The sequence below is a fragment of the Xylocopa sonorina genome, chromosome 5 (genome assembly GCF_050948175.1).
Source record: "Xylocopa sonorina isolate GNS202 chromosome 5, iyXylSono1_principal, whole genome shotgun sequence".
NCBI lineage: Eukaryota > Metazoa > Arthropoda > Insecta > Hymenoptera > Apidae > Xylocopa > Xylocopa sonorina.
The window spans coordinates 9,771,392-9,790,867 of NC_135197.1; the positions used below are offsets into that span (position 1 = coordinate 9,771,392).

Here is a 19,476-nt window from a genome sequence, read left to right on the forward strand (position 1 = left end):
TTGTACCAATTCATTTCGTCGGGACACAGTCACTTTGCACATTTGAGTGTCCACTGATTTTGCTGGCTCGAGCGATCGTCGGTCCTCGTTTCGACGTTCCAGGTAACCGAGAGTGCGCTCGGAACGCGTGCTTCGAAGATCTCTTTCGATTCGCCGTTGATCGCGTTAAGAGTGACCGAGGATGAAGAATCTTTGATACTGGATTTAGCAAAACTCTGTTTCTCGTTATTTTCTGGCTCTCGCTCGATCGTCGCCCGAGTAAGTGTAACGTTTATGTAAATAATGCGAACCGGAGTTGAACCCAAGTAGATTCCAAAGTAGGGTACTAACTAAATTTAGAAAGAGATCGGTTCAGGTCGCGGAGTTTTTAGATACCCATTCTAAATTCAAGCACCATTTCATTTCGAGACGCAAGCACCGTCTACACTCTTAACGCGGCTCATGGCTTCCATGATAAATTCATACTTCACATCTAAAAGCTTTCAGTTCGTCACACGCTGCTTCCATTCCGCGCAAAATAAAACCGTCGCCCCGTCGATCGCGACGGGACGTAATTTCCTCGCGATCGTTAACCTCGTTTAAAACTATACGTAATATATTACTTACTGAGCTGCATCGTTCAGGAAGTTAGGGAGGATCCTTCGCAGCTCTAACCGGAAGGAATCGTCTTTGGATCTTACGGCTACTCTCCGTCCCCGCAATGCACTACGAAAAGTTCTTTGACCTCGCTTTCTCTTCCGATTTATTGCACTAGTATCCTGAACTAATTCGACGCTGTACCAAAGAAAGAAGAAAAAGGAAAAAGAAAATGGGGGAAAAAGAAAAAAGAAAACTGACCATAGTGACTGCTCCTCGATTAACCGTCGAACGATCTTTTCTTCTCTCTTTCCTCATTTTTTCCCCCTCTCGTCTCTATCACCGAGTACTTCGTTTCGTATCAAAGAACGATATAACAAATTTGATTTATCAATCAGCTAGGTAATAACCGAGCCAATGACCAGCCCTCCTCTCTCCTCTTCTCTCGTTCTCGATTACCGTTCACTGTAAATTAGTACTCGAACGCGTTAATCGTCCCTTTTCTCGTCGGAGCGTTTATCGCTCTTGTACTCTTCGGCACGTGTTCGATAACCGATAATACGGCCCCCAACAGAGTGGAATAGGTACCAGCAGTTCGTCGTCGTTCACTGGCCGTGGAAAAAAGAGGGACGATGGGGGAGGGGACGCGGTTGTCGATCTGTCTGCCCGTTTGCCGGACATTTTCTTCGGCCACGAAGAGTCCAGCTCGCACAGGGATTTCGGTAGCTCCGCTTCGCGTCACGCGGCCGGTGTTAAAAGCGTGGCCACGGCCGGCAGGCCTGTGTGTTTCGGTTGATGCTGCCTTCCCGGGTCGTACGTTAAACTTCAGACCATTTGCAACCCCTTGGTGATGCTCTCGACGTGCTCCTTGGCCCGCATTCTCAGCGCTTGGATGCTGGTCGTGCGCGGATCGTGACCCGGCGGACTCGGAGGCGCCGTTTGGACGTGCCCTCCGCCCCCTATGCTCGTCATACCCCCGCTTAGGGCTCCTGTCGACAAAACAAACGGTCTCCGCTTGATATCCCTCCCGAGTCACTTCTCTCTCTCGTCTCGTCAGGAGATTGTTGCGTAAAATTTGCAAATGTCTTTGAATCAAAATATGATTTTCGTTCAGGTTCAAAGTAGTAGTCTGGCTGCAAGATATATTATCGGAACGTTCAAATCACCTGGTACTGCGTTCCCAACGGCACTGACATTCGGCGGCGAGGGTAATCGTCTCGGGGATGTTAGATAGCTGGGGTATCCGGTGTGAGGTGCAGCTAGAAAGCCAGGAAGAGCGGTCAGCAGACTCGGGGGTGTTAGCCAAGGGTCACCTGGTAATCCCAGTGCGGGGCCAGCCACGCTTCTGCAACGAAATCGAGGAATTTCGGTTAACGAGAACCCATCTGCGTGGGCGACAAACGTTGCTAGAAACCTTACCTCATATTGGCGGGATGATGGTATTCGCTGAGGCCGAGTCTCGCGGCTTCCATCTTCTCCTGCCTGCGCCATTTTGCCCGCCTATTCTGAAACCATACCTGAAACACGAAAACGTGGGAACACGGTCAATCGAACGTCTCCGTTGCTCGTCTCGCGCGATCCACGAGCGACGTCGCGCACTACATTCTCGTATTTTTTTATACCTTTTCACGAAACTCATGCATTCTAATCGTACGAATTTTCTCGCGAGGAGGGAGAAGTTGCGGGGGAATCGGCACGTTTGTCGCGGGTACAAAGTCAAGACGATCCGAAAAATTCCTGTTACAAGAATCGAGCACGAAGCCATTACAAAGAGCTCGAGAGGGAAGGACCGAGGTCCCTTTGCCGTCTCGCGATCCCATGCAGGCGAGAAAAGTGGCTGCTAAACCTCTCTTTATCCCCTTTCACCCCCTCTCTCCTGGATTCTTATTCTCCCGCCTACCCCTCGGACTCCTTTTCTCACCCTATCTCTGTCCCGACCAATCTTCCGCCTTCTCTTCGTCTCGTTCGACCACCCTATCGGTGGCGTTCGTTTCTTGAATTTCACCCGTCTTGCTCGCACACGGGCACGACGGCACCAGAATGGAGGGTTGCGGAGAAATGTCTCTGGGCGGGGCGGTCCACCCCTGGAGGCAGCACGGGGCCAAGAAAAGGAGGTAAGAAGGGAGTACCGTAGGGTGAGGAGAGTCCACGCGGGGACCACCCTCCTTTCGACATCGAGAGGGTAACGAGGGTAACTGCGGGGCGAAATCGAAAGTGAGCGACGTGACGCAAGGTGGACCGAAAGAAGGGCAGGAGAGAACGTTCCGCGCGGCCGTGACACGAGGAGGGACGAAAACCACCGGCACTACGGTCGGCCATGTTGATTTCTTTATTGTAACATGGCTGCTGTTGGCAGCCCGCTAAAGTCTATCGCGATAAGTATCGGCTGCTGGCTTCTCGCCTTATAAATTATTCAGTGCCGCAGAGACACGCCGATAGGCCCTATTCCGCCTTGGTCCGTGACGAGTGTAAACGGCAGCGAGGGAGAAAGTGAACGGTTCGGAGCAGGGATAGGACCAGGGTTGGAGGAGAGAAGGATCTCCGTCGATACGAACGATGGGTCAGCGGCTACGGGCATCCTTTTTTGGGCTTACCGTGAAATCGCATCGTCACGTTCGTGTGGGCTGTCGGGGCGAGTCTCGGCTCGTACCTCGGGTGTGAATAAATAATTGCTTTCGAAGTAGCCGAGTATAATTTCGGGGGACTGTGGAGGAGATGTTTGTAAAGTGCTTCTTGGAATTTTTCTGCTTTACAAATGCGGAAGGAATCGTACTTAATTGTTCGAACCAAAAAAAAGAAGAGGCAGAGAAAGAGAGAAAAGCGAACGATACGTCTGGAATGGAATCGATACAAGAAACTCTAAACACGTTATTTATCATTCGTAGCTCGGTCGGGCGACGGTTATCGAGTTTCAGTTTCGATAAATTCCGATCGTTTACACAGCCATTGGCTTCCATCGACGCCAGGATACAACGAATAAACCAATCCGATTCGCACGGGAATCTGCAGATCCTGAAATCGGATTTCCCAGCAAGACTTCCGGCGCCAGGAATATCCTCCTCGTCTCCGGCGGGCCGTGACGGAACGCGCGTGCGTCTCCAAACAAACCCTCCGCGTCTCGTCCCTCTCCTCCTGTTCCACGCGAACCTAGACGGTGCTGTAGCATTTCTCTCTACCTCGTTTTATTATGTAATCCACTCCATAATTTCCCATTTAACTCCCTGAATTCCCTCGTGTCAACCCCCCCGACCGTACTTTTTCTCTCTCCACCCCCTGCCTCTCTTTTCCTTACTTTCTTCCCTCGCTATATCCTCGCGGTGTAGCTTTCCGTTGCGACAGCGTCGGAGGTGTCGCGTTCGAATAATAAATAACGAACAAATTGAATGCCCCATCGTCGACGTAGCTGGCGACGGGGGAAGAGGAGAGAAACGGTTAAAAACGTGAAAAGATACGAAAGCAGCCGCGTTAGCAGGATGACTCCGGTGAGACAGGAACGTTAGACGCTGGAAGGGGACGGATATCGAGGCATTCCCGGGCTCATCAGGACGATATTTCGCTCTCGAGGACGAGAAGCAATTTTCTTTCCTGGCTCCGTGGATGAGGAAAGGCCATGGACAAGATGCCACGTCGAAATGATGAGAAAATAAGCGAATTTCCCTTCGTATCTCTTATATATCCACTTCTTCTTGTCTTTCATCCTATCCGCCGATTTCTTTTCTCTCTTTCCATCAGACCGTCTCTGCCTCTTCGCCTCCCTCGCCCAGCGACGCCAGCCGCGTATACAAGATCGCGTCCTCCCTCTTCCACTCCTTTCTTCTTTTCACCAGAAGGAAGGCGAATCGCCGGTGAATTCCTCCTCTCTCTCTCTCGCACGCGGAAATATAAAGAACAGGGCTAACACGGCTTAACCATTTTAGGTCGTAAATTTATTAGAGTAGGTACTTCCACCTTCTTCATCTCCGACCCATCTTTCCCCGTCCACCGTCCGCGTTCTCGCCCCTCATCCTTCGGGTTTCTTCTTCCTCGACCAGGCCATCCATCCATCCATCCATTCGTCCGTCCTTCAATCCCCCTCAGACGCGGCCGCCTTTCTCGATGCCGCGCGACGCTCCACGGCAATGATATTGCGAAGGTAAACTCGCTTAGACGGTTTAAATGCAAGAAAATTGGAATAAAATGGAAGTAATTCCGGGATTAAAATTGCACGTCGAGTTTGCCCGCGTGAACGCGGCCAGGCCGCGGGGCGACGCTTCCTCGTGCACCATTGGCGAGGATTTAAGAGCGACGCGAACGGTATTGTTAATCTTTAGCCGCCTCGATCGATCGTTTCCTTCGTTCTATTCCCCGTCGTTCATTAAGGGATCAACACTTTCGAATTGGGTTGTCGAAATTATTCAACGCGCGCGCGATTTTCGTTAACGGTTTTCCGTTCCATTTCGCGCGAGGGCTACGCACGAAACGGCGCGGCCGAAATCGCGTTCACGCCAAGCCCCGTTACTTTCGACAGGAAACCACTTTGCTGGGCGGCGCGCTTTGCAGTCGGACCCGGAAAATCTCGGCCCCCGTTTAGGGGAACGTCGGTCGAACAGAGTGGTCGTTTACAGGGAAATATCGACGTTAACGTCGTGCCTGGCGGCCGCGTAACAGCTTTCGTCGATCACCATCGGTGCACGGTGACGAGGTACTAGAGGCGAGGCCCCCGCTTCTATCGGGGCAAAAATCACTTTTCCATCGGCCGTTCCCGTTTCGTTTATCCCCATCCCGCCCCACGAACGCTCCGATGCTGTTCACGATCATCTTCCCGGCTCGGGAGCGCATCGTTCCGGGACGATGATCGCTTTATCCTCGCCGACGACCGACGGATTCGGATTAGCGCCGGTAAAAAGGTATTCGAGAGCCGCTCACGCAACGTCGAACGCATTGTCGTCTGCGGCGGTATTAACAGATTTCGCCTATTGTACGACGGCTACGGTGGTCCACGACTCGCTGAAAGAGTTGCGGACCTGGAGCGGATGTCAGCGTGCGTTTCACGCGTCCGCGGATTCGCTTACTCCGCTAACGCGTCATCTTGTTCTACTTGCTGTCCAACCCTTGCAGAAGACGCGTTCAGCGTTTGTCGATTCGTATGCGACTCGTTTCGAAGAGGAGGATGTCACTGATAGATGGATGTACACTAACGGATCAAGAGAAAAGGGTGCGAGAAACAGTTATTTTCCCGTCGGGTGCATTACAAGTTTACCAAAGCTCTGTCGTCGATGTAGCGCGACAGGGTGGAGGGAGAGGCGGACGCGATTCGAATATAAGCCTAGATTCTGGTCCAGGGCACCGTGGCCATGGTATGCATAGAGAAGGGAGATGTTTGGAGAGGGTTGGAGTCTATTATTCGGCGTGCTTTTTATGCCCCCACCCCCCCTTACCAGCGGTCGCTCTCCTCCTCTACCCTAGCCCCATACTATTTCCTCGTTCTCCTTCGGGCCCTGTCAAACTGTCGTGCAAATTCAATCCTACACAGTCGTTCTCATTTCGATACGGAATCGTTGGACGGTGGCGTGGCAGAAGCGTGCCGGCAGAAAGGGCACCGACGACGCCAGCTCCGGTCGCCTGTGCATCCGCACTGCGGATACGTTCGAGGATAATTGACGATGCAGCGTGACTCGTGCAGCGTGCGAGTTAAATCAATTCCATCGGGCGGAGGGCGGTCGGTTTCTAGTTAAACGCGGCGAGCTGGTTCGCCGATCGGCCGACTTTCCTAACCGTTTTAATTTTCGACATGATTTCGCGCTGCCTCGTTGCTACCAGCATCCTGCGTCGTTCAACATAAATCCTCCCTGGTTTATACATTTTTTATAGGTAAACGGTAATAGAGAGAAGAGTAGAGACGGAGAATCTCTTCTCGTGGATTATTGTTTAGGAATAAGGATCGTTGAGAGGAAAACGGGATGAAAGGGAGTTCCGTGGGTTGTGCGAATCTGTTCTGTCGTAGCGAGTGAGCACCACTGACGGTGCTCCTCCAATAAAGCCACCCCTGTCGTTGCGTGTAATCACCCTTAAACACTCCAACGCCCCGGTCTAACCCCGGCGTACTGCGATACAATACTAATGTGCTACAAATAACATCCCAAACACGAGGCGATTTCACTTTTACAATGAGACTAAACGGCTCCGTGTACGAGAACGAACGGCGTCGGATCGTTTCGCTCGTTCGTCGAGAGGATCCTTGTGCACCCGTTGCCGAACAATGAGTCTTGTTGTGCGTTTCTTTTCAAGGTAGATCGTGAAGATCGTTTTTGTCAGGAAGTCAGTCGGCGCTCAGTCAGTCGGAGCTCTGCGCGTCGCCATGTCTCTGCTTCAGATACGAGGAACTCATAGAGATATTCGTTTCATGTTAAAATAAATTGCTTCGAGTTTCACAATTTTGCGGGAAGAGAAAAATATTCACATTACTTTTAGAAGTACTCATCTATTTTAAATGAATAGTTATTCATTCATAGGATTAGGCGTTAGAATAGCAATTTACTGAATTTGTTCACCCGTGAGCGATAAAGATAAGTTATTATTTGTTATTACTTCTGATATGTTATAATGAAAATTCGACAGTTTAATCGGGGGGTAGCAGAGCAATTGAAAAGGAAATATTTTTAGCAACTAATGAGAATTGCGTTCGTCCGCAACGCTCATTGATGCCCCTATCAACGAGACCCGCGAATTAATACACGGATGTGTCTGTTATTTGATTAATCGTAGGAAGGTTCGTTGGCAGATATTAATCACGTCTAAAGAATCTCTTAATCAGTGCGCTTAAAATTAGTTACGGTGCTCCAGTTTGCGTTTCCATTCTATTTGTGCTCGTTCCACGCCATTTGTCCACGCGGTACCCCCCCTTTTTACCCTCTTTTTAATGGCAAATCAAGTACCGAGAATAAACGTTATTAATACTGGCTCGAGAAGACGCGGTCTTTTCAGACAGCAAAGGATTATTAGGTTGCAGTTAATCTAAAGATAGGCGGATGGAAAGTGAAGGATAAAGTTGGTAATTCCATCGGAAAAGGAAACCGCCAGCGAGAATAATATACTGGCAATTATCTACTATTTTCTTTCCCCTCTCTACCCTTCGTAGGATTTTTTTTCTTCTCTTTTTCTTTAAACGGATCGACTTTCTCAGTGATCGGAGAAACACGGAAGTGTCAAGAACACGAATCGTGCCCTGAAATTCGATCCTTCTTATTAAGACCCTGTCGACGTCGAAGGAAAGGGGGGTTTAAATCGAACGCAGGACGTAGGGGCTGGTTGTTACCGAGGCAAAAATATGATCCAACGAACTTATGAAAATCCCATAGCTTCTTCGATTAAAGTTGCGTATTCAATTTTTCTTATCACACTAAATTGTTAAATGGAAAAATAATCACTTTTCACGGATTATATTTCTCTTGGAATAGCCACTCGAATCTAATCAGTTTCGCACACGTTTGATTCGTCGGGACGCTACTGCAATTTTCACCGTTCAAACTGACAAGAAATCCATCCGAAGTTCGGAATAAACGTAGCTATTAACGTCCTCGTTAATTAGCCATCCTTCGCGTTATCCAGCCGGTTTGAATCGCGGCTAAATCAAAGCCTGAAGCATCCTTTATCCGTCGCGGGAGCTACGGTTGTCATCGGCCCCGTGGTCCCGTTTAAAAAAAAAACCTCGGCCACAATGCGAGGCGGCCGTGCTTCGCTCCTGCCTAATCGCGAGGGCGTATCGCGTGAATGAGCCGCGTAGAAATTCGGCAAATTAGCCTTATGGTCCCCGTATTTTGACACCGCGCGTTCACATTGTCCCATTCGCGGGACTCCCTTTTTCTCTCGCCAGCCGCGGAATCGGATTCGGCTGAATGCACCCTTTGTCCGCGAGCCTATTTACGCAGGCAATATGCTCGCAACCCCGCACGAGACCGACTTCTCTCCCTCTCGCGGATCCAAGCCAGACTCGGAATCTTCTCTGTGGTCGGGCGCAGGTCGGTACATCCGCCGCCATTACGGAGAACCGAGGAGAGTAACGCTGACTCGTGCACGGCCTCGTTTGTTCCTCCATCAGGACTGATCCGACGAGGAACATCTGGATCGTCGAATTCTCGCAAGACGAGCAAAGTATGCGAGGGAAAGTGTCTAACTACTTTAAAAGTACCGATCGATGCCAAACTTAGCTAAGGACAATGTAAACAGTAACCAACCGACGAACCACTCCGGCGATCGCGATAATTGGAAGCTGGACGCCGGGGAAAAGGTGGAAAAACCGCGAGAGCCGGTGGATAAAGGAACGCTTGCAGCCGGGTGCAGCGTGGCTGCACGTGAAAATCCGTCGCCGATGTAATAACTCTAATAACTCGTAATAAAGCCCGGCTGGAGTCATATTAGCGTCAGGAGCACGCGTGGGCGCACAAAGGGCGGCCGCCCTCGACAAACACTGTGACTTTTGATGATTATTAACTTCACGGGCCAGCCACGTCGGCCAGGAGATGGGCGACGGAGGGAAAAGGTGAAGGGGAGAGGATCCATAGGCCGTACACAGTAATCTGTTGCCCCGAAGGCTTTCTGGTCCTGCCTTTCCACCCCTCTTCTCCTTTGCCCACCGACGATTCCCGTGTCTCCGTCTCTGTTTCACCCCCGGACGAGCCCAGCCAGCCCTCCTACTACCGCCTGGGAACCAAATTAATAGTTAGTTCTGCTGGATATATCTCGAATTCGGTGTATTCCCCCGGCGAGTGACCCAACGGCTTCCCTTTCCTTCCTCCTTGTCTCTTGGCTGCGTTTGACATCGGTTACTCGTTAAAGGGCCGCGCGATATCTCGATCAAACGAACCTCTTGCGGCCCTCGAATGGGGTTAATTGAACTGGATCGCAGAATTGATAATTTACGGTGCCCTTTGCGAACGGGCCACTTCGGTGTACACTTCCAGGGGGCAAGGGGGGTTGAACCGGACTACGGTCAACCCCGTTCTTCTCAAGCCTCGATTTGTAGTTTCTACTACTCGCTGGTGTATCCGAAATTATCTGCATGTTCCACTTCGCCTTTTAAGACGATGAGTTTCCATTGGAAAGCATACACTTTCTGGATACTGGAAAGGGTCTCGAGTCTAGCGAGAGGAGGAGGCACTTTCGTCCGTGGCAAAGTTCCCTCCGTTTACGTGAAAACTCCGATCGCTTATCTAGCCCGGTGAAAGCGATCCGTGGAAGGAAATCGACGGATCACGGGACAGTTTAGTGTTACTAATCCCTTAGGGGGGCGCGATTTCCAGGTTCGCATTCATCGTTCCGGCTCGAGCCGTGTTACCTGGCCGCGATCCACCGGGGGCCGCTCAGGGCTAGAAATCTCGAACTCCTGAAACGGATATATTTTCACGAAGTGACATTCATCCCCGTCGTAGAGAGTGGCTCGGCCCTGCCTTTGTAAGGGATCCCCTCACGGTTGCATTTTGCATCTATGCGCCGGCTACGAGAGACCGTGGAGCGCATGCAGCGGCAAGAAACCCGATCTTAAAACCACTCCGGAAAAAAAGGAGACGAGCCAATGAGGGCGAGGAATAGGAGGGGGCGAGAGGGTGAGAGAGGAGAGAGAATTAGAGGGAAAGAGAGGGAGGGGCAGCAGCAGCAGCAGCAGCAACCAGTGGAACTGAATACGTTTGTACCTGAGCCCGACAATGGGCTTCGTAATTCGATTACAAGGACCGCCAGCTAATTGTTAATTGCTGGCCTCAGGACCATATGCCGACAAAGGTTTCATAACATTATATGGAATATTAAAACGAGCAGGCACATGCGTGGATTTTCTATGCGTGTGCCCTACATGCGAAGGCCCTTTGCTAGCCTCGTAACGCGGCCGGGCTAACCACCGCTACTGGATCCCTGGATCCAGTCCCAGCTTCGTGGGAAAAGCCTCCCTTTTCTTCCTTTCCGTCTTCGAAAATAGTTTCTAGATGCGTACTTGAACGGTGATCGGTGAAAACTCTCGCTGTTTGCCCCGCTGGGGTAATCATCGCACCAAGGGGTTGATAACGCCGTCCCTGTCGCAGATTTTCGCAAGTTCGAATGTCTTTGAGGAGGGAAAAGAAGCACGGTCCGGTACGAACGCGGTGATACGACAACTTTCTTCTTGTTTGCAATTAGCAAGATTTAATCATGCTCGCGTGTCAAGCGGTATATCGTTAGAGGTCTCGAGTTCCATGCATGCAACGTCGCTCTTATCGTCTCCTTCCCATCGAACCTGAACGCTCCGAGGCCTCTTTCTGAACTCGTTAACCGACTCTAGGACCGACTTCGCCGCAATTAATTATCTTCGTAATTACATCTGTAATTTACGGTGGTGAACGACGCTCGCTCGGCGGGAGCAAGCTTTTTCCAGTCGCCGCACTCTTTCTCACTCTCTCGCTCTCCGTAGCTCATCCCGCTTGAAACCCGCTCGCGCACCCCGTACCCTTGGTGTTTAACGGCTAATCTGCCAAATGAAGTGTTTTTGTGTTTGAGCACAACACTTCGTCTCAATAGAGGAGCAAAACCGCCCTCGGGAAAAGGGTTGCTCTGACATGATTGATGCTCGAGGGGGCAGAGCAAGGGTCTACCAACCCTTTTTAGTCAAGCGCTAAACGGAGTGCTTAATTGAGCCACAGACCTCAGAACCTTGGACAGCTAATCTCTCGAACGTATTTACGGAAAACGATGGACCTTCGTCTTCCTTTCCACTCGCGTGCCACCCTTTTTCTCTCCTTTCGCTCGTCTGTCGTCGGAGAACGAAGCACTCTCGTTTCTACGGTTCGCATTCTCGCGAGCTATTTCACTTGTGTATCAGCCATTTTTAGCGACTTTTTTCAACTGAAATATATTTTTTCCAATCTCGTCGCAACCACCGTAAAGTTTTCTTAACTTCGTCACAAATTGAAATCATCCTCCGCGTCTTCCATGTAACGCTGCGCTCGAGCGCTCAGCATCCCGTATTCTCGTGCACGTTTGTATGTGTGTGTGCGGACGCGCGCGCGAACGAAAGGACGAACACTGGCCCGTAATGGAGTTTCCAAATATTCGGGGAGCCCTCGCTCAATTTCGAACAATTTGCATTTAGGGTGAAGTGCAATTAATAGAAGCGGGGTGTTGTCCCGCGCCATTCCACGCCTATTAACACTATATTCCGCGGGAGTTTAGCATATCGAGGGGGCAATATTGAGTTATGCGACAGTAATTATAATACTCGTTAGACGGCGCTGCAAGAGTTTACCCACTTCGCGTACTCTCGCGAGCCGCAGGATCGAAGTACGTGTTTCTGTGCCGACTTAAGGGTCTTGACAGTCTGTTACCGTGCAAAACGTACCACGTCCTATCCATCCATTCCCGCGAACCGTTTAAATTGCTACGGGAAAAGCATTTGTCGTTAATTAATCGGAAGGGTTAAACGAACGTGAGACCTTTTATTTTAAACAGGACGCACAACCATTCCCATTTCCAAGCATATTTAGCAAATTCGTAAACGCGACGTTCGCGCTATTCTCGTAAACAACGGCTGTTTAATAAAACGGTGGTAATCCGCCAATTTCGTGCACCGTCGATTAGAAAGGGGTGGGTTTTTCCTAGAAATCTACGGGGGTACGTTCGCAATTACAAGGCACATACTTCTGACTGTTCTCAGGCAAAAACGAAGGAGTGAATTAAGAGAAGCGATATCGAAGTAAATACTAGGAAGTGTCGCGTAAAGCTTGGACAGACGCGATAAGAAAATTGAATGCTTCTTATCCACGTAAAAAAAAAAAGAAAGAAAAGAGATTCGCATAAAAAATTTTCCTGCGAAACATAAGGAAACAACAATAACGCTTATTATCCCCACGGAACTTACCAGAGTCCGTCAATTACATTTTTAAGCGAACGCGTCAGTCGGGGACCGATTTGTCTGACTTATTACGTCCGCTACCACTTGACACCCAATCATCCCCACGTGTAAACGTTGCCGCGCGCGACGTCCCTCCTTCGTCCAGATCGTGAACAGTGGAGGCGAACAGGCTGCCCTGCCTCGCGTTCCGACGCATTATTCTTTTTTTGCCATCCTCCATGACGGCCTCCGTCGCACAGCAGGTGTCCCGCTCCCACGATCTTCGCTATTTCCCGCCGCCCCATTTTCTCTCCTCTCCGGGCGGCTGTTCTCGCGCCTAGCGCTGAGCCATTATCTTATTTTCCGCCTGGGAACATCGCACCCACAAGAAAAACGATCCGACGCAGGGTAGAAGGCTCGCGGAGAAAGCCCATTGGCTGCTCACGCGGAAGATCAGAGGTGCTTACGTATAATAACATTTGTATCCGCGAACGTCTTCCTTTCCTATGAGCGGATATCGAGCCTGGTCTTTATCCTGTTCGAGACCTGCTCCTTGGCTACCATCGAACCATTACGATTCATTGGACAGTCCGCTACATCATTATTAACGTCGTTGAACGACGATCCTGGGGTAGTTACGGTCGAGGCAAACGGACGGAAATCGTGTAAAGATGATGAGAGGTATTTTTTAGAAGGAGATAGGGCTGGAACGATCGTGCAAGGCAATGTAAAAGGTTTGTTCGATGCGGTCAATGGAGTCAGGGTGGCGGTGTACAATCGTTAGATACGTCCTACATAAAACGCCACTTCATCAGGGCATTATTTTGATTTATGTCCGCAAACGACCAAGCTATGCGAGTGCCATTAGTCTGGGGTAACCTGGTGCGAGAATTCTCACTGTGTGCCCTACGTTAAACAGCTTTACGGTGCCACGCACGGGTATTAATATCGTGACGCAAAGCTTATGGTTCTCGGTCTGTTGACCACGAGGGGTAAGGGTAACTCGAGTGCGACCAAGGGCACTGTATCCGTTTCTGACTGTCAAACCATTGGTACATAATTTACCATGATATCGTGAATCAACGGTATAACATAACTGGAAAAAACGTGAACGGCGCTTTGTAGTAGGCAATGGCTAATCAAAGTTCTCGCGCGACGCGGTACGTTCGATTCTCCATCCGTTTCGTGGTCCTCGAGAAAGGGAAAGGACTCTCGTCGTTAATATTCGTCAATTAAACGAGTCACAGGACGAGCGTAATTGGAATATTACACGTATATGGCGTTTGGAAATGACGTTAATGTCGTCAAAGACGCTTTTAGGGGGTGAAGGAAGAAAAGGAAGAAAGATCGAAAGAGAGCGTTGTCGGATCGACATGATCCGACGGTCGCGCGTGTGCCATGTTAATTTTCCGCACGGTTTTTCCGCATTGCGTGCGCAATTGCGTCGGGAAGCGACGCGGAGTCGTCGTGCAGAGAAATTCGCGGCAGTAGCCATGGTTACGGGCGTTGATCGCCGGCCCGCTGGGGCGGAGGCGGCGTGCGTGACTAATTTGACACCCCGTAGATATAGGTGCGCCTAACCCAGACAGTCACCTGCGATTCGTGCCGGCCTCGTGTCGGCGCTAACGATCACGATTTGGCCCCCTAATAAAACCGAATTAAACGGCCCGACAAGCGCCGCCACCGACGCCCTCCAACAGCCACGGAACACGACGAATTTATGTACCGATTCTACGGTTCTGAGTCTTGCTCGCGGTTAATGTTTCGTGCAAAGTTCGAACGTTTACGCGAATTTATGCCGCCGTAAACGCGATCAAAGAGAAACATTGTTGCAACGACGATCTAACTAAAAATCGTGTCTCTGTTTAACGCGCGTACAGCGCGTCTGCAGAGTCAAAGATCAAACGACGCCGCGTACGCATGGGGTAGACAGCGAATTATTGTTCGGAACGAGGGTTAATTGTTCACAGGGTAGACTAGGTAGAATTCCATTAATGCAGTTCGTATGCAAGAAAATAGTTGTAGAACGACGCGTGCCTCTCGCCTTTGGCAGGGGTTTCCATGCCGACGTCACGGTAAATAATGTCGAGCACCGTGGAAGCACCCTTTTATTTGGTAACACCGCGTTTCTTGCTTTCGAGCAAAGACGATGATCTCGTCGGAAACTAGCCGCTCCTCGCCCTTTCTCAACCCTTCCCTTTTAACGACTTCCCGATCGAGGCCGCGTCTGGTGACACGCGACGAGCGAGTAGCTCCGCGGATGATCGTCGAAAATATTTTCCGAGTGTAAACGGCGCGCGGGCCGGTTCACAGATTTTCTTTATAAATGGAACGAAAACAGGGAAGATCGCTTTTAAATTGCGCTCTCAAAAGCTTTCAGAAACGATTGCAGCTTCGATATTAGTTTCACGTCCCTCCGCCCACCCCTGACTCCGCCACCCTAGCCCCCCTCTTGCTACCCACGCCCATCTATCGCGCTCGACGAATGTGTTCCCTGCTCGTAGGCGAGAGCGGTTCGAAATTCTTCCGCGGCCGGTTCTGCGCGGACCGACGAAAAAAATTGTAATCGAATTGGAGTATTTTTCCAATTGGCAATCGTCGAGCGTCCGAGCGCGCGGAACGATCGGCCATCCGGCCGCGACGCAACGCGCTCTCTGCCCCTCTCTCTTCCGCGCCAAATTAGTTGGCCTACCGCGAAAAATCAATCTGCCCGCTTTTTTCCGCCCGCCTCTTCGTGCCTTTTCCACGACGATTGTCGATTCCATCCTCTCCGCTTGTTCCGCGTCAGGGAAATACGCGGACGGGCATCGATTCGCGTTCACCCGCCGCGAAATGTCAGCTCGTCGATTTGCGCCACACGTTTTCTTAGGTAATGAAATCCCGCGGTTAGATCGATGGATTTGCGTTTACGTCGGATCAGGCTCGCAAGTAATTTCTGTTGCGTCTAGAGAGTTACACAACTTACTGGAAACTCAACGTCCTCGAGTATCCTACCTTGTTAGTTACAATTTTTCGTTTTAATTTTATTTCGCACAACTGTAAAAATAATCTCGCTGGTAGATCGATGTGAAAATGTATTATTAATTAAAATAGTAATGCGATGCATCGAGGATGGCGAGAGAAACGCGCGATGTTCTCCACGTCTGACCATTGCAGCTACCATTGACCTAATCTACTGTCGAGCGACGCTCCGAGCGGAAGAAATCACAGGTCGCGAGGGAAATGGATCAATTCATATTTCAGTACCGATCTAGTTTAGATACATAATGTTTCGTGATGCTTGGTATTCGATTGTTAGTTATCTAAAAGGGTTTTTCATTTCTTTGCGTTCCACGTTCCACTGAAAGACAATCATCCCCTAATCAGCAGGTGTTTCACGATAGAGCCAATTCCGATGAGTGTTTCCAGCGAAGTTAGCCTCTATATCGATTTCAGTTCTAGCAAATCGCCGGCTTGTGCCGCATATATTTTTTTTTCTTTTTTTATAGTCGAACTTACGATCGCGTGACGGCGCAGCGCGTCGACGATGCGCCCTGCTGGTATAATGTACGACGGTGAAATTTCGTTATTCTCTACTTAAGGTAGCTAAAAACGGTGAAAACGAAGTACCGTTTTCTCGACTCTTTCTTCGAGCTTGTCTCAGGATGAAAGAAGAACGTGAGACGAGTGAAAAAAATAAATGTTCCTCGGCATGGGACGCAGGAAATGGCTCGTTCGCGGATCGAAGCGAATTTACCGATTAGCCGAGCGCAGTTGCATTGCCAACCGCCATTTATCTTCTCGGGAACCCGCGCGGTTTCTCTTTCATTCTTTCGCTCGTTCAATCATCGCTCGAAGGTGTTGCGTCCGCCCTTTCCCGTGCACGATAATTCAATTTCCAAGACGTCGACGCGTCGCTCCGGTGAATTAATGAAACATCCAAAGAACGAATCGAGGAGGCCGTTGCGTAATTAAATAACCAGAATCGTAAACTCGACGGCTACTAACGATCCAACCCTTCGCACGGCGTGACGTGTGTTTATTCGAGAAAACGGTTAAACGATCGTTCCTTTGCGCTACGGCTATCGCGAACCCATTACGCGGGCTGCGTCGAAAACGCTGCGTAAAACTGAATTACAATAACGAGCTTAACAAGCAATTCGACGTTTCGATATCGGTCGAGGCGGAGCGGAGCCGTGTATCCAATAAAATCTCCGCACTCCGTGGACGATAATTATCGCGAGAAAACAGCGTTAATCCCCGCAATCAATCGGCCTGTAGGTGTACGCACGTGTACGCCCCCTGTACGTGTGCCACGGTCCAGCCAGAGGATGCATGAAAATCTGGAAAACGCGCTTCCACGGGTCACCGGTGACCACCACGGCCGGGGCCCCTACCACCGAAACAACCCGGTTTGTCCAATAAAAGCTCCGTTTCCCTTCGCTAGCACACCCCCTTCCACCCTTCCGCAAAACCATCTCATCGAGCGGCCTAATAAATCCGACAGATAGGATTGGCGTGCGCTATCAATTAAAAATGATGAAACCGAACGTGCGTCCGCCTCTTCGTTGCGCCTACCATCAACCGAGCCACCGTCCGTCCTTCTCACGCGACGCTTCTCTTCTTTGCTACGCCGGTTCGCGGCTTGATTCCTTCGTCTTGTCTGCTCGTGTAATAAGCTTAAGCGATTAGGTGTACCTTAGGGGCGAGCCGGCGCGGTTCCCTTCCTCGACCTACCAGTTCCTCTCTCGGTTTTCAGTCGAGAGTGAGAGGGACAGAGAGGCGAAAGAGACGCGAAGGTAGCGAAAGGGGCACGCGGAATATAAACGACAGAGAGAAAGAAGGGACGGAGAAAGGTCGGTAAACCCCTCTGGAGAAAATTGAAAAAAGTCGAGGGACGACGCCGGGCACGGCGGCAGCACCGGCAGGTTTTAAACGCAATTTAAATTTTTAATTGCGACTCTCTTCTGGAGGCAACGCCGCCGCTGCGTTACCCTTCCTCCATTTCGCGCAATTCGTCCCACGGACGCACTGTCTCGCGTCTCTCTCCTTCGCTCGTTCGGTTCTCCATAAATTAGGGTTGTTTGGATATTCGTAATTGAAACAGAGACGTTCTCAAGGAATTTATCGCTCGCAAGCCAGATTGGTATTAACAACTTTTATACCCTTCGAGCTGTACTGGTACCAGCGAACGAACGATTTCTAAACATGGAATTCTTCCGACGAAAGTAGAGTCTATTAAGTCCGAACGCCATCGTTCAGACTGACAACCAAAGTGCTAATTTTAATACCGAGAGGGGGTGGAAATAAATTCGGTCCCAGTATTTCTATTGAATCTAATCAATTAAATAGAAGGATTCACCGTAAAACCGTTACGAATTCCAAAATACCATTTTCCGGTTCGTCGGCTCGATTCAAAATTATTCAAGAAGGAAGCAATCGAACGATTCAACGCAAAAGTGGAATCGCTGTCGGACACGTTCAAGTCGTTCCGATGATCGAACAGTTCACCGGGAAAGCTGGTGCTCGAAAAATCAATCGGACGATTCGTCGAGCGAAAACGCAGGTGCGCTCGCAAAAGGCGGCGGACAGGGTTACTCAACGGACGGTGTTATGTCCGTTGTGAACGCACACGTAGGTGGCAAGCGGTCGAAAAGCGTGCTCCCCGGAGCCTAATCGATGCGTCGTCGCATGCGACTGCGTGCTTTTATCGCTGTCACGCACATAATTAATTTAATTTAGTTTAATACGTCGGGGCCAGCGTCAGCCGGCGATTGCTGTTCCGATTGTTTGCACGGAAACGCTGCCATTAAACTCGGCCCGCTCGCCGGCCGCGCGCACGACACTCGTATCCGCCTGGTTCCACGGGAAACCAGAGAAAGAGACAGGTGGAGCGAGGGAAATAATAAATCGGTTGATTCGCGACCGATCGTTCGTGTCCACGGATCCTGTCGATTGCCCCTTGAACGGTCGCGAGCGTTAATTTCACATATCGATCCCGGGGAATATCCGTCCGCGTTTCTAAAAACGAAACGCCCCTGCGCGTGGAAGTGGATTTTTCGCGCGTCATTTTCAGTTCTTTCGCCCGACGTCGAAGAAAAATTGAATCAACAGGAGAAGGGGGACGCGTTTGCTGTTTGATAAATACCAGCGCGAATTACAGCGTGGCTCGAAGTCCGTTTGGCCGTTCGTTAATTCACTTCCGTGTATTTTTATGAAATCATTAGACTAACAGGGCGGCGGTGTCGTGAGGGTTAACGAGTTAATACCTCGTTAGTCGCGTGACTCCGCGGTCAGGTGATTATTTAAAAATGTATGAATATTCCTTGTCCCTGCGAGAGAACGATCTCTCTCTTTATGCTGATTAACAACGCGATTTTAGGCGGTTATTCCACCCGATCGCCAATCCCCCGACAGATCTCTGATCGCGAGACAAAGTAACAAATTACCATCGCGTTTTCGCCTCGGTTTATTCTTGGAAACTCGAAAATTACGACACCGAGCTCCCTACGCGAACTGTAACGCTCCATTTCACACGGATTATTAACGCCGATCTCACACTGGATGGAAACCAAAGGAGATTATTAAGATCGACCGAAATAAATTCCCAAAGTACAGAATAATCTTCAACTCCCGAGGTAATTATAATTCCCCGAGCGATCTCAAAAGTTCGCAGACGCGACTTGAATAATTCACTGTTATCTCTTCCAGAGAACCAGTCATTTTTGTCGTCGCGCGAAGCGAGAATATTTGCGTTAACTCGACGAATCCTTGTACGAAAACCAACGCACGAGTCGGGCGTAGCTGTAACGCACGCGGTAGCCATATTGTAACTCACCTGGACGCGCACTTCCGGAAGATTGACTTTCATAGCGAGCTCCTCCCTGGAGTAAACGTCCGGATAATGAGACTTCTCGAAAGCCCTCTCGAGCTCGTGCAGCTGGTAAGTGGTGAAGGTCGTCCTGTTACGACGATGCTTCTTCTTGCCGCCGTTCCCGTTCAAATCGTCCCCGCAGCCTGCCCCGAGTTCCTCGTCGCTGCCGCCGCCGGTGGAGTTGCAGCTGTTCTCACCTGGAACCCACGGGAGT

General features: G+C 50.2%; 1 protein-coding gene across 3 annotated transcripts in view; it reads right to left on the minus strand.

The window, feature by feature from the left end:
- Positions 1 to 275: 275 nt before the first annotated feature.
- LOC143423661 (retina and anterior neural fold homeobox protein 2) overlaps positions 276 to 19,476 on the minus strand; it is a 33,284-nt gene continuing 14,083 nt past the window's right edge. Inside the window, exons 2-6 of one of the 3 annotated variants that reach the window (XR_013101846.1) lie at positions 19,227 to 19,459; positions 1,996 to 2,093; positions 1,743 to 1,921; positions 838 to 1,565; positions 276 to 774 (exon numbers count right to left, since the gene is read on the minus strand). Coding sequence is in view for 2 of the 3 variants with exons in the window: in XM_076895152.1 (XP_076751267.1) it covers positions 1,402 to 1,565; positions 1,743 to 1,921; positions 1,996 to 2,093; positions 19,227 to 19,459 (674 nt within the window). In the remaining variant the exon portion in view is untranslated. Of the gene's footprint in view, positions 1,662 to 1,742; positions 1,922 to 1,995; positions 2,094 to 19,226; positions 19,460 to 19,476 lie in introns of all 3 variants that reach the window. The other 2 variants (XM_076895152.1, XM_076895153.1) reach the window with 2 other exon arrangements.